The following is a 23,675-nucleotide window of genomic DNA, read 5'->3' on the forward strand; positions in this document are numbered from 1 at the left end:
ATTCAGGTAAATGGATTAGTACTGCAACCGGCCATCACTTGGTTGCTAACTTGGGTAACTGTTTTGTAGCAAAAGTGATAGGTAACCGAAACACGTAACAAAAAAGAACATAGTTCAATGAATTTGAATAAAAACAAAACCTACTTAGAAGGCTGGTCTATAAGTTACGGCCATATATGTAATGTGGAACCAAATTCACTTAAAGTTGAAATATTCATTCTAAAAGCTACTTTCAGGCACCAAATTCAATTTTCAGGTATAGCGCGTTTTCAGAAGGAATGTAAATACAATCTATGTCAACCAACTCTAAATGAATGTTTCCGTATCAACGATTACTCTTCATGGTACTACTTTTTTTTTTACCATAGATGATACAATTCTTGTATACGCTCTCTTTAGGTGGAAGGTTTAATAAGCATGATTTAGGAAAAGGGACCATGTTCTTGTTGTTCATCGAACTTTGGTTATTATTCAGCTTTAATATATGAGACGATGGTGGAGACAAAGAAGCTGAAAAGGAATCGTTTCGATTGGGTTCAAAAATGCGTGAATTGTTTTCAAATGCATAAGAACCTCTAAATCTCTTACTATTTATTCAGCTTCGCCTATACATAATTTTTCTAAACAGATTTAGGACATTAATTTTTTTTTTTTTTTTATGAAGTTCAAATAAATGGATATAAAATGTGTTAGCAAATCGACCAGTTCTCGTGACCAGTCTTTATTAACTCTCATGCGAGATAGAGATAATTGCACCTTCGGTAAAACGACTTGCAAAAGCAAAACAAGAAATCTTGATTATTAATTCGAAACATGACCCATTATTGCATCTTTGGCCTAGGTAAAAACAACTTATAGAAATGAAAACAGATACTTTACCACAACAATAGAACAAGATATGTTAAAGTCAACCACAACACATCAAGTAAATATGACCCATAATGAACAAACCAATTGTAACACTTGTAGTTTTGACCACTTATATAATTATTATTATTTATTAAACTTGTAACATAAAATGTTTCGGAAATAAATGTTTTAAAACGTTAGTGTAATTTATGGTTTTTGACATTTACATTATACCCGTATCAAGATAACCAACTATTAATATGACTTTAGTGGGCTAAAAATTCACTTATTTTCCTATCCTAAAACCGACCCCACATGTCCCCCACTACTAGATTTTGGCTCCTCCCTCCCCACTCATTTCTTAGGGGACTAGGAGTGGTAACAAAGAATTTATCAACCCTCCCAAAATCATCCAATAATATTTATCTATCTCATTTTACCTTTTCAACCCTCTCACTCAACCCTCCCAACTTATTTTAGTGGCATTCCATAAAATTTCCAACCCTCCCAACTTTTTTTTTTCTTTTTCAAATAAATAAAAAAGATAACATTTTATTATTAAAACATAACATATTTATAAATAAAAACACAATACTACATTCAAAAACAACTAAGAAAACAACACTTCATTATTATTTTTAATACTAAACACACATAACGTAGTAAATTAAATCTTCAACCGGTGTTGGCTGAAACTCCGGGTCATCGAGGTATGCCAAATCTAGAGTTGCTTGATTGCCGACGTGCATTTTTGTATCGTTGAGAACCCTTTTCTATTCCTTGCGTCCATATGTTGTTGAAAATACGGGTAGTTAGCTTCAATGTCACCAACAATCTTTAAAAACAACCTTTTACTTATGCGATAACGATGACGAAAGTAGCCTTCGCCGAACTTTGGCGGTTCCGCGAAATAATCACGCATTAACTTTTCATGCGCTTCTTCTCGATGGCGCTCGATGTATGCGCGGGTGTCATTGGAGGAACCCGTGTCTTCTAACTCTTCTACCGCCGCTAACACTTCTCTAAAAAATAAAAACGAACTTTCTGTTGATAAGTCGGGTAGCATAGGCAGGAGGATGATTTCGTTGGATGAAGATGAAGTAGACCTTTTTATTGTGTAAATTATGTGTAAATTTACATATGCTACATTTGTGTAGATTATGTATAATTGTATCAAGCTAACCCAACCCCAAGCTGACCCAACCTGACCTGACCCCAAGCTGACCCAAACCTGACCGAACCCAGAACCCATAATCTACATTTGTGTAGATGTGTAAATTATGTGTAAATTGTGTCAAACTGACTCGAACCAGGCCCCAAGCTGACCCAACCATGACCAAAGATGACCCAGACCCTAAACTGACCCAACCTCAAGCTGACCCAAGCTGGCCTAAACCTGACAAGACCCCAAGCTGACCCAGACAAACTGACCCAGACCCAAGCTGACTGACCAAACTGACCCAAACCAAGCTAATCCAACTCAAGTTGACCCATCCCAAGCTGACCCAACCCACTGAGATCCCAAGCTGACCAAGCTTCACAAAACTTTCATTTATTTACAAAATTGCCACCGCGCTTTCTTTTTTAATTTTGCCACATGTCGCGTTCTGATTAGCTAATAGGAAATTCCCTCCCTTCTCTCCTTATGACACCTTCTTCCAGGATCATCTCTCTCTCTCTCTCTCTATATATATATATATATTATAAATTTGGGTATTTTGTTAAGGTTTATTTAGATTATGTAAGTTATTTTTGGAATAACTTTTAAATGTACCTAGATCAAAATATCATGTTTACCTAACTCAAATTTACATTTACAATATTATATGTACCGGTTTTAGTTCTTTACAAGAATAAATATCAAATATACCCAACTCAAATTAGAGATATCAAACATACCCAATTCAAAGGTAAATGTATCAAATATACCCATTCTAAATGAAAAATATCAAATATACCCATGATAAATATAAAAATATCAAATGTCCATCATAAACTTAAAAATATCAAGTATGCCCATAATCACCATCCGATGCCACCACCATCCCCCGGTGCCACCACCACCACCCTTTGTTGCCATCACTACCACCACTATCTGTCGTTGCCAGCACCACCAATAACGTTGTCGTTAGCTTTTCTGGCAATTATACAGTATAGGTTATGCCCTCAAGGGTATTCATAAAGGGGAGATAGAATCGGTGATCATTGCTACGGGTGATAATCGCGATTAAAAATGGTAGTGGTTGTTTACGATACGGGCGCCGCCCTTAGCCTTGTGGGACCTGACCTCGAAGATGCTGGTGATCGGAGATGAAAGTGGTATTATGGGCCGATGACAGCAATGGTGGTGGTGGTGGCAGCGGAAGCTGAGTAGAATGAGATCAAAAAGAGGAAAAAATGTGTGGTTTAAAGCCGCACAATATACTCATAACGAATTCTTTTTGATTTCGACGAATAGGAAGCACACAACACAAAGTTCTTGTTATTTTAACAGTCTTCGACGAGAGAGAGAGGAAGTCCACTGTTTGTGCCCTTATTATTTTTATTCGAACAACTTTATATTTTCGCATTAGATTCTTCTTGATAAATCCTTTTTATATTAATATTAGTTATGATTATTTTTAGTCTAATTATGAGTGTACTTGATTGTCTAACGTGTTGGTTGTTGTTGGTTAGAAGAGTTTAGGGTTTCAACAACAATTATCTATCATCACTCAATTAACATCTCCAAATCATTGGATTTTATTTAATTCTTCTTTTTTTGTTCGAGTGGTTTGTAGAAACTAATTAAGTTATGGGAAAATATAAAAAAGAAGATGGCATGTGACTTAGACTTTGAAGAACAACCGCCTCTTCTTGGATAACTGAAGAAGGAATTAGTATACATGGAGGATGAATCGATACCGAACAACACTCCCATTCCCAATCGTTCTAGTTTATCCGTGTGATCATGGAGGATGAATCGATACCCATTCCTGATCATTTTCGTTAACCTGTGATTGTGGAGAATGAAACGTTACCCATTCTCGATCATTATAGTTTACCTGTGATAGTGGAGGATGAATTGTTACCTATTCCCGATATTTTGTAGTACTGGTGATCATACAGGATGAATCGGACCCATTCTCGATTGTACTGATAATGGAGGATGAATCGGTACCCATTCCCAATTACCTGTGATCGTGGAGGATGATTTGGTACCCATTCCTGATCATTCTAGTTTACATGTGATCCCAGGACTAAAGAACGCCCCCATTAAGGTTAACTGGTCGTTAGGCCTGGCAAAACTTACCCATTCCTTTCTGTTTGGGTAACTTTGAACATCAACTGGGCGTACATGGACAACCTTAAATTTAAATAACGGGTCTAATTGGGTATTTCAAGTAAGTCTTGAACTCCATGTGCGGGTCGAGCGGGTCAGCAACCACTCACCCATTGCTATAAAGTCACTCCTAGGTTGAAGACGTGAGGTATTAACACATGTTAATTATGATTCATCAACTTCCGCTCACTTTCGTAGTTGTTGTTGGTTCTCTTGCGCTAGAATCTGATGCTGCCACGACAAACCTCCGATGACTGATGGTGGCGGGGGTGGTGATGTTGCCGGTAATATCTTCTGGCATAAGGCAGCAGAAAATTATGATTTTTAACATTGACTTTACTGAGTTTTGAGATGGAAATATGTAAATGGCGGTTTCTTTTTAAGATGGAAAGTTGGAAACATTGAAATACTTAACACGTGACCACTGATCTTTAACAGTGAAGTGATAGTATATCTTATCTACATCTATTTTATTACTGTATATATTATTGTACATATATTTTTTTTTATTACAATACATTGGAGTGAATGAAAATATTTAAAAATAAACATTCATTCTAGTTTAATTACGTTTATAGCTTTCTTCATTGATTTTTTTAAAAATATATTATATAGTAATATTTAATATTTTTACATTAATTAGGTAAAAAATATATAAATTACATCAGGATAAAAAGTTTATTTCAAAGAGTGATGATTTTGCATTGTAAAAAAAAATAATCCGGGTAAACCCGCACCCGACCCGCTTTTACCCGCACCTGTTTGACCCGCATTTCTAAAATTACCCATTTGAACCCGCACCCGTTTCAACCCGCACCCGCTTTGGCCCGTTACCCAAACCCTCCCGACCCGCCCATTTTGCCCGGTATCGATTTGGGGGTGTAAATGGCGGTGGTGTACAAAAAGGAAAGTTCCATTTGGGGGGTGGGGGGGTTGGGGAATTGTCTTGAGATATCATATCAAAAAACGAACGTAAATGCGCTTGAATATGATTAAGCTCGCCTTAGATATATGGTCTTCGTCGAAAGAACTTAAAGGTTTTGTCTAACCTCTTTTTAAAAAATGAAACAATGTCTTTTGATAAGGCGTTACATTGTCATGTGATCAGACTTAACATCCAAGAAACGCCAATTTTGAGCATTTATTTTAAGTGCACACCAAATTCGTTCCCGGTCGCAACAACCGTTGGGAAAGGCATGGTTTTCGGGGATCTCGTCTTCCGAGTTGGGAACCAAAATGAGGTTTATTATGATGGTGAGGGTGGGGTAAACATACCTCATGACTTGAGAAATCTAAGCATTGTGCAATCAACTACAAAGTTTATTTTGATCGTGGAAAATGACATGTATTTAGTAAAATTGCAGGAACAAAATTTGGTTGTGATTTCTCTTGTATACTCATTATAGGAAAAGGGTAATCGACAGTATGCACACGGCAGTTTGTGTACGAGTTGAGAAAGAAAACTCAGATTTTCGTTTTCTGCCTTGTGGTTTAAGACCCATGGGGAATAAACATTATGTCGGTATATAAACATGGATATGAAAATAAGGCTTATTTAGGAAAACATGTAGAGGTTACTGATTATATATATATATATTGCCGGTAGAGCTCAGATAAAAAAATAAAATCAACTTCTAATTCTAACCATCGAACATAAGATTAACTTTTAATCTTGGTCATCCAAATTAAAAGCCAATCTTTGAAAGTCAAACTAATTGTTTGACTATTTGACTTTCAGTTAAAAGTCAAATAGTCAAACAATTAATTTAAAGTCAAATAGTAAAACAATTAGTTTGACTTTTAATTTGACTTCCAAAGATTGGCTTTTAATTTGGATGGCCAAGATTAAAAGCTAATCTTATTTTAGATGGTTAGGATTAGAAGTTGATTTTATTTTTTTTCTCCACTCTACCGGCAATATATATATATATATATAATCAGTCTGCCACATGTTTGCCTAAATAAGTCTTATTTTTAGGTCCATGTTTATATATTGACATAATGTTTATTCCCCACAGGTCTGAATCCACAAGGCAGAAAAAGGGAATCTGAGTCTTCTTTCTCAACTCGTACCCAAACTGCCGTGTGCATATTGCTGGTTGCCCTTTTCCTGTAACGAGTATACAAGAGATATCACGACAAAAGTTTATTCCGGCAATTTTACTAAATACCGTGTCCTTTTCCACAATCAAAATAAACTTTGCAGTTGATTGTACAATGCTTAGATTTATCAAGTCATGAGGTATGTTTACCCCACCCTCACCGTCACAATAAACCTGATTTTAGTTCCCAACTCGGAAGACGAGATCCCTGAAAACCATGCCTTTCCCAACAGTTGTTGCGGTCGGGAATGAATCTGGTGTGCACTTAAAAGTAAGTGCACAAATCATAAATAAGATCCCCAACCATATCCGTACTCTCAAACAGTGAGTTTCTTTATAGAAAATTTCACGTTGGTTCTCATAATTCTCATTCAATGAGTCTTTGTAAGGAATTGCTAGTAACCGTACTAATAAAATAGATTTTCTTATTGAAGGAAGTTTGTACTTCGAAGTTTCCTTATTTGCATTATCCTCGGCCTTTGGGTGTGACCACATGTAGGGGTGTTCACGGTTTGGTTTTTACCCGGTTAAACTGTAAACCGAACCGAATAAAACCAAACCGAATAACTTATATTACTATTATGTATTATTAAAAATATTTAATTCGTATCTTTTTTTTATGGACAATTATTAATGTATTTTTTACTTTATATGTCTATTTGTTTATCATATTAATTTTTTTATGATATTAGATAAATTCAATTTTGATGAATAATTTTTAATAATGATGACAAACAAGAGTTTAGTTGTTTCACTTATGTTATTTGTTTATCCATATGGTTTAAATTTAGTACTTTGGTGAAAATTGAAATTATGAACCTATTTTGGTTAATCACAACTTAGACAAAAATAAATGGTAAATTTGTGTTTTTCATATTTGGTTTTTTCGGTTTTAAACCGAAACCGAACCGAATTCTAATTTAGTTTTCGGTTTGGTTTTTCTATTTCGAATTCGGTTTTGGTTTTGAAAAATAAAAATAAAAAAACCGAAAAACTCGAACCAAATAGACCAAATAACCGAAAACCGAACCGATGAACACCCCTAACCACATGATACCCTAATACTTTATCAAAAGAAGAAGTATCATTTTTTAGTAGAGGATACACAAAACCTTTGTATTCTTTCAATGAAGAAAACAGTTTTAAGGCGAGCGTAAACATCTTTGAGCGGATTACCTCCGGTTCAAGATATGATATCGAGACCTCCGGTTTAAACATCTTTGAGCGGGTGTACCTGGGACAAGTTTTAGCGGCTTGCGTAACTTTTCCATAATGTTTTCTATTTCAAAAGTACAGTCAATCTTTTCATTATTTTCACCCGAAGTTGAAACAACTACTCCTTCCACGAGACCTTTTACCCGAAGTTGAAATACTTACTCCCCCCACAGACTGGTTACCCTCAACAAAGGGCCGTGGGATCGCACTTTTTCTTGAACGAACAAGAAAAGGATTTTAACTCAAATATATGTCTTAAATACAAAGAAAAATATGATTTTTTTTAATGAAATTATTGTTTATCAATTATATTAAACCTAAACTTATACGGTTTTTTTTTTATTGTTTATGACAATTTATTGACATCAACGAAATTAACATATAAAAAATCAACATTTGCAGTTCAAAAAAGTTTGCATAACAATTAATTTTTAATAAGTGGTTAGTTGAGGTAATGTGAGAGATTTGTCTCACGAATCTAATTTAAACCAAAAAGTTTTGATGTTATTAATGTTACCTATCACTAACTTCGATTAAACAAATGCGATATATATCGAACTACCACAGTACCAACTTGGTTACTTGAATGCATGACACAAATGTCTAACAACCCATGGTACACTCACTTGAATGCATGACATAAATGTCTAACAACTCATGGTACTCTACCAAATACTAACTTGGCTACTTAAATGTAGGATATAAATATCCAACAACCATGTACTCTATCAATGCCAACTTGGCCCCAACATAAATACCTAACAACCCAAATTACTTTACCAACTACTAACTTTGCCAATCAAAATGTAGTTTATAGAAGTATCAAAAACTCATGCGAGCAAAATGAATATGACAAAATCATTAGATCTAAACAATACATCAACTATCCATCTTTTTTATACTCTCTTATCTCTCTTGTCTCTCTCTTATACCAAGGTTCCCTTTTTCTATTTTGTTTGTTTGGTTTTCTCAACCTAATTAGTTCTTTCCTTAAAAAATATTATTTATTGTCTATGGTGGTGACGACTAACTAGTTTGATAGTCATGATTTTCTTAACCCATGTTTGGATATGAAACCTTCCAACTAATAAAGATCCTCATTGGGCTATAGATATTAATTGTATATTGTTAGAATGAGTTTGGTGCATGTAAAAACAACTTATAGAATGAAAACAAAGACTCTACCACAACTAAATTACAAGATATGTTAAAGTTAAGCACGACACATCAAGTAAAAAGGATCCATTATGAACAGGATCTATTACACGTATTAAAACATATATATATTTAATAAGTAATCTTAATTGTCAAGTTAAAACAGACCCACAAACCTCACTATTGTACCAAAAAGGGCTTACATTACCCGTTTTCTCTCCTTATTCAAAAGGTGTTGTGGCGTGTCCTGTTTTCTCTTCTTATCTAAAAGGTTTTTTGGCGTATGGAAAAGCACGTGTACACATACACATGTGATGCGATGGATTTTAGGAGTCACTTTACCTTTAGGAACGAGAATAGATTTAACATCATGTATTTGGATCCCCGGGTGTCATAGCGGGATAGATCCAGTACTGATATAAGCGGGTTCTTTGCACATTTTGCGAGTTCAGAGATTACGACTAGTTTGTCAATAACCTTCCATAGTTCTCATCCAAGTGTAGGGGTGTTCATCGGTTCGATTTTCGGTTATTTGGTCTATTTGGTTCGAGTTTTTCGGTTTTTTTATTTTTATTTTTGAAAACCAAAACCGAACCAAAACCTAATTCGAAATAGAAAAACCAAACCGAAAACTAAATTAGAATTCGGTTTCGATTTAAAACTGAAAAAACCAAATATGAAAAACACAAATTTGCCATTTCTTATTTGTCTAAGTTGTGATTAATCAAAATAGGTTCATAATTTCAATTTTCACCAAAGTAGTAAATTTAAACCATATGGATAAACAAATAACATAAGTGAAACAACTAAACTCTTGTTTGTCATCATTATTAAAAATTATTCATCAAAATTGAATTTATCTAATATCATAAAAAAGTTAATATGATAAACAAATAGACATATAAAGTAAAAAATACATTAATAATTGTCCATAAAAAAAAAACGAATTAAATATTTTTAATAATACATAATAGTAATACAAGTTATTCGGTTTTTTCAGTTTAACCAAAATCATTAACCTTTACCCATAACCAAACCAAAATCCGAATATATAATTCGGTTTCGGTTACAAACCAAACCAAAACCAAATTCAAAAACGGTTTGGTTTTATTCGGTTTTTTAAACGGTTCGGTTTACAGCTTAACCGGGTAAAAACCAAACCGTGAACACCCCTATCCAAGTGTAAGAAATTTTGGGTACTAGGTAGACTTGCGAACGGAGAAGACTATAAGACACCCATTCGAAGCGTCCGACTTTCGATCCATAATGGCTATCATAGACATAGCACGTTTTAGTCTCCTTTCATCTTCATCCAGAGGATTATAGTTTTTAAAGAAGCGAATATATATATTCTCTTAATTTGGAAAAGTTGGCCCTCAACTTGGTTAGATCTGAGTACTTGTAACCATATGATAAAGGCCTAGAACCCGCTAGAAGTTGGCCGATGGATTTCTCAATCCCAAACAATGCCATTTGGCCACCGAAACCTTATAAGAAATAAATTGTCTCTTCTCATGATGCTACTTATTGCTTTCTCACTGTCACTATGGAATTCGAAGTATACGACCCCATCTTCCCGTTATAACCCACAAGGAAGCAGTTCTATTCTTTTCTCCGTTCCAATCCTAGAGCTTATAAGCCAATATGTTGAATGTGAAATCACTAATGTTGTCCACATTTAGAATTATATGTTTAAACATTGTTTTAAGATCTAAAACACAACATCACTATCGGATTTTGATAATTTGGTAGTGTATTTGGAGGTTTTTTTTTGGTAAGATGCAGTGCTTGAGACAAATTATCAAACACTAATAGTGATGTTTGTGTTTCAGGACTTCAAACAATGTTTAGAACAATCATCTTCAAAGTGGACAAAGTTAGTATTACACTTTCTACATATTGGTGCATAAGCTCCGGGAGTTGGAAAAAGAAACATATAGAAGAATAGATACGCTTCCTAGTGGGTTGTTACCGGAAGATAGGATAGTATATTTTGAATTCCATAGTGATGGTGAGAAAGCCGTAAGCAAGATTATGAGAAGAGACGATACATTTCATATAGGGTTTCAACAAACACATGGCATTGTTTGGGAGATGAAGAGCACTATGGAGAAACCCATCACCCAACTTCTAGTGGGTTTTAGGCCTTTACCATTTTGTTACGAGTAACTAGATCTAACCAAGGTGACAGTCAACATTGCCAAGTTCAAAAAATATATTCGATTCTTAAAAACATGTAACCTCTGGGTGGAGACAAAAGGAGACTAAAACGTGCTATTTCTATGATAGCCATTATGGTTTCTAAAGTTGCACATTTCAAATGAGTGCCTATACTCTTGCCCCGTTAGCAAGCCGGCCTACTACCCGAAACTTCTTACACTTGGATGAAAACTATCAGAGGATGTTGACAAACTTGTCTGTAATCTATGAACTTGCAAAATGTGCAAAGAATCAGCTTATATCAATTCCATCAGTTCTATCCAACAGTGACATCCGGGGGATCCAAAGACATGATGCTAAATCTATTATGGTTCCTAAAGTTGACTTCAACTCCTAAAATCCATTGCATCGCATGTGTATTTGTACACGTGCTTTGCCATACGCCAAATCACCTTTTGGATTAGAAGAGAAAATGAGACACGTTACAACACCTTTTGAATAAGAAGTGAACGTGTAAAGTAAGAACTTCTCGCAAAATAGTAAGGTTTATGGGTCTGTTTTAACTTGAAAATTAAGATTTGTTGTTAAACATACTAGAGTGGTGCCCGCGCGTTTATAACGCTTTAGACACCGTAATGGTTTATAGCGTTCTGTTTACTTTCATGAGATGCGCCAATGCAGGATCTAACCGTATATATCATTCTAAAAATAAGTCGCGGATTAGGTGCAAAAAAATAATGAAGTGCAAACACTAACCATGAAAAATAACCACTTACAATTGTAGGGGAGGAGACCAAGACAATTAAAAAAAATAAATAGTCAAATATTAAAATTTAATACTAATATACAAATGACATAATTGATTCGTAATTTCGTAAGTTATGAAAAGGTAATTATTGTTTAAATATTTTGTAATATAATCTATAATAATTAAGATGTTTTTTCTTATCCGTAGCAATACCTTCAGCAATAATGTTATAGTTAATGGAGATTTTATAACAATATGGGTTTTAGGTAATTGTGGGGTTTTTTTTATTAAAGGTAATTTTAGAATTTCAAAGATAAGGTGTGGGCTGTTAGTTTAAATGTAAAGTGTATATTAGGTAAATAAGGGATGGAGTAGTTTATTTATATAGATAGTATAGATATATGTTCTAATATGTTTAATTGGTCCTCTTCATAATGGGTCTTGTTTACTTGACGTGTCCTTGTTGACTTTAACATATCTTGTTCTTTCGTTGTGGTAGTGTCTTTTTTTTCATTCTATAGTTGTTTTACCTGCACCAAAGATGCAATAATGGGTCATGTTTCAAATTGACAATCGAGATTTCTTGTTTGGTTATTATGTTAAATCAAACAATTTCATTTTTTCAAGTCGTTTGTACCGAAGGTGCAATTGTCTCTATCTCACAATACCCCTTAGGCACCTAATAGCAAATCCCATATAAAAATACAAATTAATATATTCACGGATTAAATTAAGACATTCCCACAACCCATGTCACAAAAACATATTCTTGTTTTATTACATTCAAAGATGATAAATTTTCATACTTAGTTTGTTTATAAAAGAAACACTTAAAAACATATAAAAAATTTGGAAGTGAAATTGTTGTTTGCAAATATGAAAATGTTTGATTTAACATAACAGCAGAACAAGAAATCTCGATTGTCAATTTGAAACATTACCCACTATTGCATCTTTGGCATAGGTAAAAACAACTTATAGAATGAAAACAGATACTCGCCCACAACTTGCAGCAAGGAATCTGTCTATACTCGCGGTTTCGTTTTGCTCTGATGTGTGGATAAATTTCCTGCGTTTAAGCTCCCCGTGTATGTACAAAAAATTAGCAATGAATTCACGTCCATACCATGGGACTTCTTTACAGACTCATATGTTGAAATAGGCACATATGCAATGGCAGCAGTGCTGATGGTGTTATTACAGATTTACCGGACACTGCCGCCAGATATAGAAGTGAGTTTGCAATAATTCAGATTAACCCAAACATCGTATGAACGGGTCAGTTGGGTTGAATAATGGGTCAAACAAGTTCAATCGGAAACAAGTTATCTTTAGTACAACTCAAAATGGGAATCTTGGGTTGGGTTGACTTGCTAGCACATTATATTGTCAGGTTTTCACCTTTTTCATTGAATAATTAAGGCCTTATCTATAATGACAAAAACAATATTATTCTAATGATGATCTAATTTTTTAAAATTGATTTAGGTGGTTGTATTTATCAAAAATGGGCTTTGGGCAACTTCAAACCAATTTGACTTGTTAAAGATAAACACATTCCGAATCGACCCATTCGTTAGTTACATGGGATCACAATTGATAGTTTGAAACCTAACTTTAGGTGATCAAATGTGTTCACTGGATGAAAGTTGTTTTACAAGAAAGTGAGAAACGACAGTATCATCCAGTATTACTGTACTACATTACATAATACTGCCTGTAATGAGTTCAAAGTTTGTCTGAATTGTGTTCTTATTAACATCCCAGCATACTACCTCTTGTAAACTACTAGAAATAATAAATAGACCTGCAAACACAACTTGATATTCTTTTGCGTAATATTTAGAACATACAGAAATATTGTGCATAATCCATTAACCATACTTTCAAAAATGGTGTTCCTTATTTTTTAATAAATCAATTTGGCGGTTGTAACTTGTGAGTACTTAAATATACTTGGGGCAATCTTTGGTGCATTTCAGTTTGGGTTAATTTCATTTAAAGATAACGAACTATATTTGAATCGAAGTTGTCACGAGCTTGTTTAATAACTCCGTCTTGTGATATGATATATGTCATAGGATTTCTATTGTCGTCATTATCACCCTAATTTTTCATGCGATTATCTCTTAAATTAACTCAAACCTATTCTTGGGGAAACTACACAGACGATAAGGTACCAAGTTACTCGCTGCCTGCATATGTTGTTGTAACCCATGGCACCTGGTCAATGCCACCAGCTGCAGCTCCCAGTCCTAACTGATGCTAAACTCGCTGATCCACCTATTCTTCTTCCACTTAAAAGATCACACCCGCCTTCTACTAATGGGTCAATCGCACCATCTTCAACCTCAACAAGTGGCCAACTACCAAAAAATGGTGTCCCGATTCTGCTTTGATCTTTAGCTATCGCTTTAGGATCCCTGACAATGTAGTAATTACCGATTATAATCAGCTTATACGATCATTAACAGATATCAACAAATTTTGTTTAATGGTAGTTGTAGATATCTATTATGTGTGAAATGTAGAAATATGTTCAGATTCAGGTTAATTGGGTAGTTACTGCAACCGGCCATCACTTGGTTGCTAAAGTTGTAGCAAAAAAGATAGTTCAGCGACACACGTAACAAATCAGAAAATAGTTCAAGGTCCACAAATAAGAAAATAGTGTTTGGTTACTAAATAACCCAATAAACGAATGAATTTGAGTAAAAACAAAACCTACTTTGAAGGCTGGTTTATACGTTGCAACCATTTATATAATGTGCAACCATATATTCCATTCTAAAAGCTGCTTTCAGACACCAAATTCAATATTCAGGTACAAGAAGTTTTCATAAGGAATGTCAATACAATCTCTGTCAACCAACTCTAAATGAATGTTTTCAATATCAACGACTACTCTGCATGGTACAAAATTTTCTTTACCATAAATGATACGACAATTCTCGTATACACCCTCTTTAGGTGGAAGGTTTAATAAGCATGATTTAGGAAACGAGGCCATGTTCCTGTTGTTCATTGAACTTTGGTCATTATTCAGCTTTAATATAAGACGATGGTGGCGTCCGAGAAGCTCAGAGACATATCTCATGTCACCCTTTGAAAGTGCATAACGAACACGGGTAGAAGAGACTTGCCCTCTTTCTTTAGCGTTAGCGAATTCTCGGTCTAATATGTCTTGCTTTTTGTCCATAACAGGGTTTATAACATATGCCTCTATACCATACTCTTCACATAATCTTGATAGCTCTAATGCATCTCCGGAAGCTCTGTAGCCAAACCGGTAATTTTTGCCTACCATCATATAAGAAATACATCTACTTTAAAGTCATACACATTAACAGAATGTAAGGTAGTAAAATGGAAGGGACAAGAAAGTATGATAACATGCCAAAGCCAGTTAAATCGAGTGTGGTAACCCGTTAACACAAGTTGTATATTCTTTAATCTAAACAGCATTTGGTATGTTAAGCGTGACATTTAACATGCTTGGCTGTTTGACCCATTTCCTCTATTAGGATTTCCTTTAAAACCCGTCTGTTTTACACACTATAGATATATAAAACAAAAAACTGAACCGAACTGGGTCAAATTGCCACTTATAAGCCTTTAAGGGCAACTATGGAAGTGTGTTTTACTAATGATTAACTGATTATGTTGTATTTGATAGTCGTAATTAGAAAACTAACTGATATAAAATGTATTATTAAAGTGCTTAGCAATTTAATACTTTTATGGTACTAGATAACCAAAGGGTATATGTGTCACTTTACTCAATCACTTAAATACTTGATGATCAGCTTTGTAGCAATTAGTATAAGATTGATAGCTCAAAACTATGTAATAAACCCTAAATAATCATGTAATCATAGCAACAGTTTTAACCCTTAAATAATAATGTAATCATAGCAGCAGTACGTTACTACATTACTTGAGCACTGCCAAATGATAACTTTAAAACACCATTAGCTGATCCAAGTTTATGTACCTGCCACAACACCACGTACACCAAGCTCTTTCGATAACTTCTCCACAAACTGACGTGGGGTCAAATTGCGTACTTTTGAGAATTCAATTTCCAGCTCTCTAGGGGCCACCTCTCCACAGCAAGCGGACCAAGATGAAAGCACTCGTTCACGATCACATTTTGCAACTACAGGAGCCCTGTTCAACCAGAAATAGAGGTAACAAGATCCGCAAGTTAGGTAATTGGGCAACCTGGCTTCAGGTTGAAATAGTGTATCTGCAAGCATTATTAATAAAATAAAACCTAGGTTTGTGTTAAAAACATAGAATATTATTCACGGGGTACATACCTAGGTTCCCATCCAAGAACTTCTGCCATTCCAGTAAATGATAGCAAGAATGGAGTTCCTGCTGTGGATGCTTGAATAGCTAGCTCACGATGACCAATATGCAATGCATCAAACTTTCCCAAAGCTACTATCCCTCCTAGAAACGAAGCAAAATATTTTCGAAATAAACAAAGGAACACAACAAAGTATAATCTACGGTTTGCCATGCAACAATTTTGTTAGGGAATGGTTATAGAGGCGACAATAGTCTTCCTGTTGATAAAAAAGGAAAAAAGTACCTGCCACGGATGACAATTGTTCAGAGTAAGATGCCTCATCGTCTTCCTGTTGGCTTTATGCACACATTTTAGAGACAGGTCAGAACTCAAAGGGTCAAAGCACATGCTAATTACAGAATGAGACAAATGGCAAATCAAAGTGAAGTTGGCAAACTAGAGGATACCATTTCAACACATATTTGAACTTTATGTCGGATTTGGGGAGATTTTTCATTGCACACAATTTATGTCTTTGTACTATCTAAAAATTGGAATTTCAATGTAACAGAAAGAAAAGCTACGACTGGAGTGGGAGAGTTAGAGACTGACCCCACTTGATATTTTGGTATTATTGCCACAAAAAAGAACTTTCCCAGTTAATCAGGTAACAAGTCAACCTCACACAATGATCAAACAATTAAAGAAAATGCTAAAAATTTGTAGTTATATATGTTTGGCGAAAGTAGCTGTAGCTAGTAGCTGTAGCTTTTAGTTGAAGTTGTAAGCTGTAGCTTTTGATTGGGGCTGTAAGCTATAACTTTTATTTTTTTAAAGTGTTTGGTATGGGGCATTTGTCTAACTTTTAAAGAGTAAAAGCTTCATCGAAAAGCTAAAGCTCCTGAAACGCTACTTCAACTAGCGTTTCGTTTTGGAGCTTTTTCTTTCAAATAAAAGCTAAAGTAGTTGCATCCAAACAAAGCTTTTAATATTTAAGGAGCTTTTAGTTTAAAATGAAAAGCTAAAGCTCCTGAAAAGCTCTTAAAAAGCTAGTGCCAAACATTATATATTACTATGACAGATCAAAGTAATAAAAATTATAACGATCAATTACAAGAGTCAAATCATCCAAAGTGCTTTCAACTACACAAATAACATATGGATCAGTATTTCTATGATACTTTTTGTATTGTATTTATAAATTAACCAGTATGACAATATTTTATACAAATGAGAACAAAAACATTGTTAACAGACTAACACAATCAAACCAAAATGTACATGTCCGCCTACCCCTATTTGCCAGCTATAGTTATATAAACCAAAAATAAGGTAGTTGATCATGACATGCATAGTTGCATACCTTGTCGCCTTCATATCTGAAGAAGATAAAGAGAGAAACCTTCTTGAAGCTCCGTGAAAACTAATTGGTAATCTAATACCCCTGAACAAAACAAAAAAATATTGTTGGATCTCAAAACGAACTTAGTTTTATAGACAAGTCCCAGCTTCAAGTTCACATAAATATAGCTCACCCGTTTAGATGGACGAACAACTTCTGATTTGTAAGCATTGTTTGTTTCAGTGGTCAAATAAAAAAGACCACCTTTGCAAAAACTTCTTCTAGTCGTGACGAAAAAGTTGTGAAGGCATTTGGAACTGTACTACAAGGAATTTGAGATGTACACAACAGATGTGATTCCGAAGTCCATGACGGCTGCAATAATTCACAGTTAGAGCAAGCCAAGTGAGTGAATTTAAGATTAGAGCTCGGAGCAGGTAGCCAGCTATTAGAAAACTCATTTGTTTGTAACAAAAGTCAGATATAATGGTTCATGAAGCTAGCAACTTTTTGGAATATATGTTGCGAAAAATGAACCAATCGGTGACAGCCTATGAACCCAATCAAACGCAACAACCAAATGACCATTTCATAATATCAAAATACCCATACAATAGAGAAACTTAATAGACTAATGTCATCTACTCTTTACCTTGTAATAACTACATGTGAACCAAAGATGCAACATTGTATCACTACTTGAAAACTAGCTAAAGAATAAAACTTTTGGAGAAAAAAAAAAAACTTGAAAACCACATTCTCATTGAAATACCATATTTATAACTTAATGGGAACCCAAGTTCATCACTAATAAGGTCACCAACTGATAAGACGCACTGAAGGTCTTAAAAGAAACTCGGGTTCAAACCTCATAGGGTAAACATCTTTGGATGGTCAAGGTAAAAGTCTAGAAAACAACCACAATACCGAATAGCCTGCGTTATACCAAATAGCCTGTGTACACCGGAGCTAAAGGTTCGCCTTATCCCGGGAAGGACTGAACAGGGATCCCTCTCTAGTTTTTTACAATAAAGTTAAAGACTTGCCCAAAAATCTCTATATAGCATGCTTCAATTCACTTCTATATACTAATACCAAAACTACCTACTATATACCAACTATCTTAGCCTTCAATTCATCAAAAATTTACAAAAAATAGAAAAAAAAAATGTGACCCATAAAACCAAGAACTCACATTCAGTTATTTCAAGCATTAATCTTAACTAAAGAGGGATAAAGTTGGTAACTTTAAGCCCTTAATGAATAAAAATAGCCAAACAAAGCAATTAGGGAAAGAACCCAGATGGGAAGTAAAACTTAAGTGAGAAAAGGTTAAGAAAACTGACCGGAAAAAATAGTGGGCGGCGGCAAGTGGGTTGTCTCCGATTTGGGTGCGGCTGCAGATGAAATGTATGTAAGAAAAACTGAAGATATATAATAGAGAGAGTTTGGTATTGTCATCATCAATTTAAGCCTCATAGGACTTTCTATCTTTTCTTAAAGGGAATTGCAAAAATAGTATATGGATATTTCTTGGTTTCATCTTTTATCCTTCAAAATCAATTTTAGTATGTTTTAGACCCTATAAGATGATAGTTATTTACAAAACTTGTAGCTCGAAATGGCCAAATGGGTATCAAAATCACTCTTATAAAGAAGTGGATGATGGTCACACTTTTGGTAACAAGTTCATTATTATTGTTGTTGGGTTTTATATTACGTTTCTTCGTATACGTTATCTTGACGTTTAAAAAGAATGTGTGAACAATTTCAAAGAAGCATATGAATGGTTATAATAGGTAATGAAAAATCTGAAAAAGTTATCATTCTATAGCATGAAAAATAGAAGTTTAATGAAGAGATATTGTGGGATCATTTTTTAAATCATAAACTGCAGTTTAATTACTTGTATGCTTAATATTTTGTATTCGTATAGCAGAGTTGTTTAATAGAGTCAATTTTGTGTTATTGGATTGAAATACTAACACTTTAATCCTTAGAATATTTAGTATTAGCTGGGTCATTTAACTACTCTTTTACCCAATACTGAAATTGTACGTCAACTATGATTCAGTATCTATTACAACTATCACTAATATGACATAACGGTTAGATGTTCAAAAGCCTTATAAGGTAAAGTAAAAAGTGAAGTAATTCCCAATGCCGTCTTCTATGGGTCTTGGGTTCCAATTACCGTATTTGACAGTGTATGAGGGAGGTTGAGATGTATACAGTCTTACCCCTACCAAAGGTAGAGTTACTGCTTTCAGGTTTTACCAAAGGTAAAAAAGGACTTACAGTCTTGCTGGTCATGAGGATCGGACTCTTGACCTCTATTTCTAGAGGCAAGAGCTCCAACCGCTTTTTCAACCCAAATTTTTTTTTTTTTTTCACAAGGTCTTAATTTCAAATCCTTTAATGCAAACATCTTTGATTGGGGTTTTGTTAAGTTTTTGAGGGCTTTGTACAAAGGCTATATAGAAGAAGTCCCTTCAAGCAAAAAAAAAACTCTGCCAATAAAATGTATAATAGACTCAACTTTTTATTTTTTTGCCACTTTGGTCACCCATCTTTTATTTTTGTTAGAATGAGATGCAACTTTTCACTTTTTACCACTTTAGTCACTCAACTTTTATTTTGTTAAAATGGGATCGTTATTGCAATCGGAGTAATGTTGGAAAAAATTCAAATAACTTTATGCCAAACTAAGTGAAATTTTACCAAGTAGTTTTCGGTTTGAAAGTCACGTGTTTCTCATGGAATAGTTTATGTAAATTAATTTTTAAAGTCTGCCTCATTCTTAAAATTTTTTCCTTAAATTGAATAAGAGTCATTGACTGAACGATTACCAAATTTATTTCTAGCAATGAACTATTGCTAGATCTAGTGGCCTCCCAAATGTAGAATCCATATACGGACATACGGTCACACCACTTGTACGCCCTCAATGACAACTATAAAGATATCTTAAAGCATCTCAAATGGTATTTTTGTAAAACTTTTTTTAAGACTTGATACTATTAAAAAAAACTTTTATAAATTTTTTTATCATGGAGATGAAGACTTTTTTAGCAATGATTTATAAAACTTCAAGCTATTGCATTGACCTTTTATAAATTATAAGATTCACTATCTAATACCCCTTAATAAAAAGGATTGATTAAGATATTAAGCATAATTTAATTCCCAAAATACCCCACTTTATCTCTAAAGATTCAAACTTACCCTTCCACAAAAAAAAAAACTCAAACATTCTAGAAACACATATCCACACAAACAAAAAAATCCACCAGTGTCTTTCTTTATTTTTCTTCTGATGTCGTCAGCGCCGGAATCAGATCCCCACTGGTGTCTCTTTTTGTTTTCCTTACATGTTTTGTATGTGATCACCGTAAAACCGCCGCAACGCATGGACACCAGACTAGTTTCCCGATGACTGAATAGGAAAACTCTATGTGGTAGGTAATAATACCCAATTGAAAAGTCAATGGGTGTTTATATACAAACTTTTTATGAATTAAAAAAATTGGCATCTGAATTTTGAAATACGAGTACAATTATGCAAAATAAATGTTTGATTAGAACCTAAACTTTTTTATTTAAAAACATTGAATGTTGAGAAAAATAATCGTATTTTGGAAATTAAGAGTTACTTGATTCATTTTATTCGACGTCTTTTTACTATACTTTCAAGAACCTTTTTAGTGGCCTAACATCAGTAAAAAATAAAACTAGTGTGTGGATCAGTGGATCTTTGTGTTACCACAACAAAAATACCACCTTACCCAAAAGCCAAAATATGTACAGGGTAAATAATTGATGGACAAAAGATAAACATTTTTAAAACCTGAGGCTATTTTTTAAACTTTTTTCTTTTAGCAGAACAAATTTTCCGTTAGACCCCTCCTTCTAAAGCTGGTCCCAAATTATACACCATCAGAATTCAGACATATATACACAATTTCGTATATCTATCTCTAGGCAAAAGTTAATACACGACATCGAAGTGGGGTATGTCCATTTGATTTATTTATATATCATTTTGCATATATATTATACATGTACATATAGATTTTCATATATATTTCACTTTATTTGTGTAAGTAAATCTTTATATGTTGGGTGTCAACCGAAAGTGCCCATCACCTGTTCGACGAAATGCCAGTTAGATATAAATTGATAGAGATGATAATTATGTAGTCACTGAAGTTGGTGTGGATTAATTATGTGAAATAAACGTTGTGATTCCGTATTTTTGGTACTTATGCATAAGTCTTTTATATGATTAGTGTACCAGTTACATTGATTGATGTTGATACCATTTGTATCATTGTAAAGAATGGCTACTTGCAACAAAATGTATCCGTGTTATCGTGTATTGCTAGTTTGTGTATCATTACTTCTAAACAGTGGTTGTATGTATCTGACATCTTATAACCACTTAGGTTGACGTGGTGCCTTATATGGCTACCGCGTCATCAAAAGATCTTACGAAATCTGAAAAGTACTTGCTTATGATAGGACTAACTTAAGAGTTTGCTATAAACAAAAGACGGTTTGAAAGTTTTTTACACACGGTAGTAATAATACCTGTTCAATTGGATACAATTTGATTCACTTTGCCCTTGCAAAGAAAAAACAAATATGGTTATATTACAAATATATAACATACCCATTTGGGTTTTAAAATTGTACTTGGCCTGAAATTTTATGCTCTATATGGAACAACTATTTTTCTTTAACTTTAAATATGTCATATATGATGATGTTCTTGTTGGTCACTTCTTAACACCGTGTATAATAATAGTAGGATGTCTTTGTGTTTTCCTTCAACACCTCACAAGTTGTGGACGACAGTGGCTATGTTCCTTGGCGGTGCATCCCTATTTGGCGGTGGTTTGTATCTTTCTTATGTACATGTTGCTCCTCAACAAGCTCGAATAAAAGCCCGGAATGATTATGTAAGGGATAGATTGAAAAAGAAGTACGGGTATGACAAGTTCACTACTACCGACCCAAAATAATCCTGAAAGGTCACCATGCTGATGTAGTCATGTAAGTATGTTCTATATTAAGCTGCTTATTGTAATTCAGATCCTGCTTAAAACATGAGTTCAGTTTAGATGGAACTCAATGAGCTTTCCATTTTTTATAGTTTTGTGTCATTTCATCTAATACCTGTAGCTTTATGTTTTGTATGGTTAGTATAATCATTGCAGATCGATCAATTCCATGATGAGTGCTTTTATTGATCTATGATAGTAGATTCATCAAGCTAGGAAGAATGCATTGCCATCATTGTTCTAACCATTCATGTGAAAAATTTATGGGAAAGACTTGTGCCATACTTCCTACTTAATTGTACATGTTGGATGTCAACCTATATAATCTTAGTGCAAACACATTTATATAGCCTCATAAGTCTATTATGTTTCACATATAACTTGAATGAAGATGAGCTTCAAACCAAAGAAAAGTTAAGGGGGGAGGGAGCCGAAAGAGAGTTGGGAGGGAGATGGGGGCGAGATAAAGGAAGGCTGGCGAGCTTCGGCTGCAAGTGGAGGGAGATGGGGGCGAGTTGGGAACTCACTGGGAGATGAAGAAGAAAGGGGCCAGAAGTGGCAAGTTTGTGAAAGTGGGTGTGACCGTTGGAGGACTAGAAGGGGAAGAAAGAAAGAGCCAGGGGTGAATTCTTTTTTTTTTCTTGTATATATTACCCATTTAAACTTCCAAAAACATAACACACACTCCATATTAATTCCTAAAATGACATTTATTATTTAAAAGAGTACATTACAACATAATTAAAAGTACTTAACATTACAACATATTATACACTCATTTTTTTTTGTTCGTAAACTGTTTCGGCATTTATGATCAAATGGTTCAAGTTGATGACCGCATCAGCAAGTTCTTTCATAGCACTTTCAATCTTGTCGATCTTTCCCTGCAAATAAGTAAAGTATTGACACTCAAGATTAGTACAATGTCCGGTTTGTATATAATCGATTTCTTTTTTACACCATTGCCTCTTCGCCTTTAGTTTTCGACCAACGGCAACAAGTTCCTCTTTGAACATTCGGTGGTCGAGGATATCAGCCATGATACTGTCATTCACTTGATCGACAGTCATTGGTGGTCTTCGGTTAGGGGCATTTGATGAAGAAGCCATTTCAGATATATAGAAGTTTGAGTTTTGAGCTGAAATCTTTTAAAAGGTCCCAGTATTTATAGGTAAATTACAAAGACGTTGCTCCAACGTTCAAAATTCAAAATATTTACACCATTAGTCCCTCTAACGTTTGAATTCAAAATATTTACACTTTCAGTCCCTTAAACGACCAAAAATTCAAAAACATTTACACTTATAGTCCCTGAATGGCTACCTGGATTGTCACTCTATAAATAGAAACTTACAGCACAATTTAGATTCATCAACAACTCTAAATTTCCTTCTTCTACAAAGTCACTCACTCATTCTAACC

At 34.3% G+C, this 23,675-nt stretch overlaps 1 protein-coding gene and 1 long non-coding RNA gene across 3 annotated transcripts; one reads left to right on the forward strand and one right to left on the reverse strand.

The window, feature by feature from the left end:
* Positions 1 to 14,314: 14,314 nt before the first annotated feature.
* LOC122600023 (FAD synthetase 2, chloroplastic-like) lies at positions 14,315 to 18,643 on the reverse strand. The gene is made up of 7 exons (XM_043772655.1): positions 18,537 to 18,643; positions 17,384 to 17,565; positions 17,212 to 17,292; positions 16,152 to 16,204; positions 15,874 to 16,009; positions 15,546 to 15,721; positions 14,315 to 14,851 (listed from the first exon to the last, which is right to left on the reverse strand). Exons 2-7 carry the CDS (start codon positions 17,419 to 17,421, stop codon positions 14,352 to 14,354), a joined length of 984 nt encoding a protein of 327 aa, XP_043628590.1. The 5' UTR covers positions 17,422 to 17,565; positions 18,537 to 18,643; the 3' UTR covers positions 14,315 to 14,351.
* A 2,453-nt stretch (positions 18,644 to 21,096) lies between these two features.
* Positions 21,097 to 22,365, forward strand: LOC122602245. Of its 2 annotated transcripts, none has more exons than XR_006324188.1 (2): positions 21,097 to 21,201; positions 21,998 to 22,365. It is a non-coding gene; the product is annotated as an uncharacterized LOC122602245 (long non-coding RNA). The 2 variants fall into 2 exon arrangements; XR_006324187.1 differs by having other exon boundaries at positions 22,001 to 22,365.
* Positions 22,366 to 23,675: the final 1,310 nt, after the last annotated feature.

The sequence above is a fragment of the Erigeron canadensis genome, chromosome 5 (genome assembly GCF_010389155.1).
Source record: "Erigeron canadensis isolate Cc75 chromosome 5, C_canadensis_v1, whole genome shotgun sequence".
Lineage (NCBI taxonomy): Eukaryota > Viridiplantae > Streptophyta > Magnoliopsida > Asterales > Asteraceae > Erigeron > Erigeron canadensis.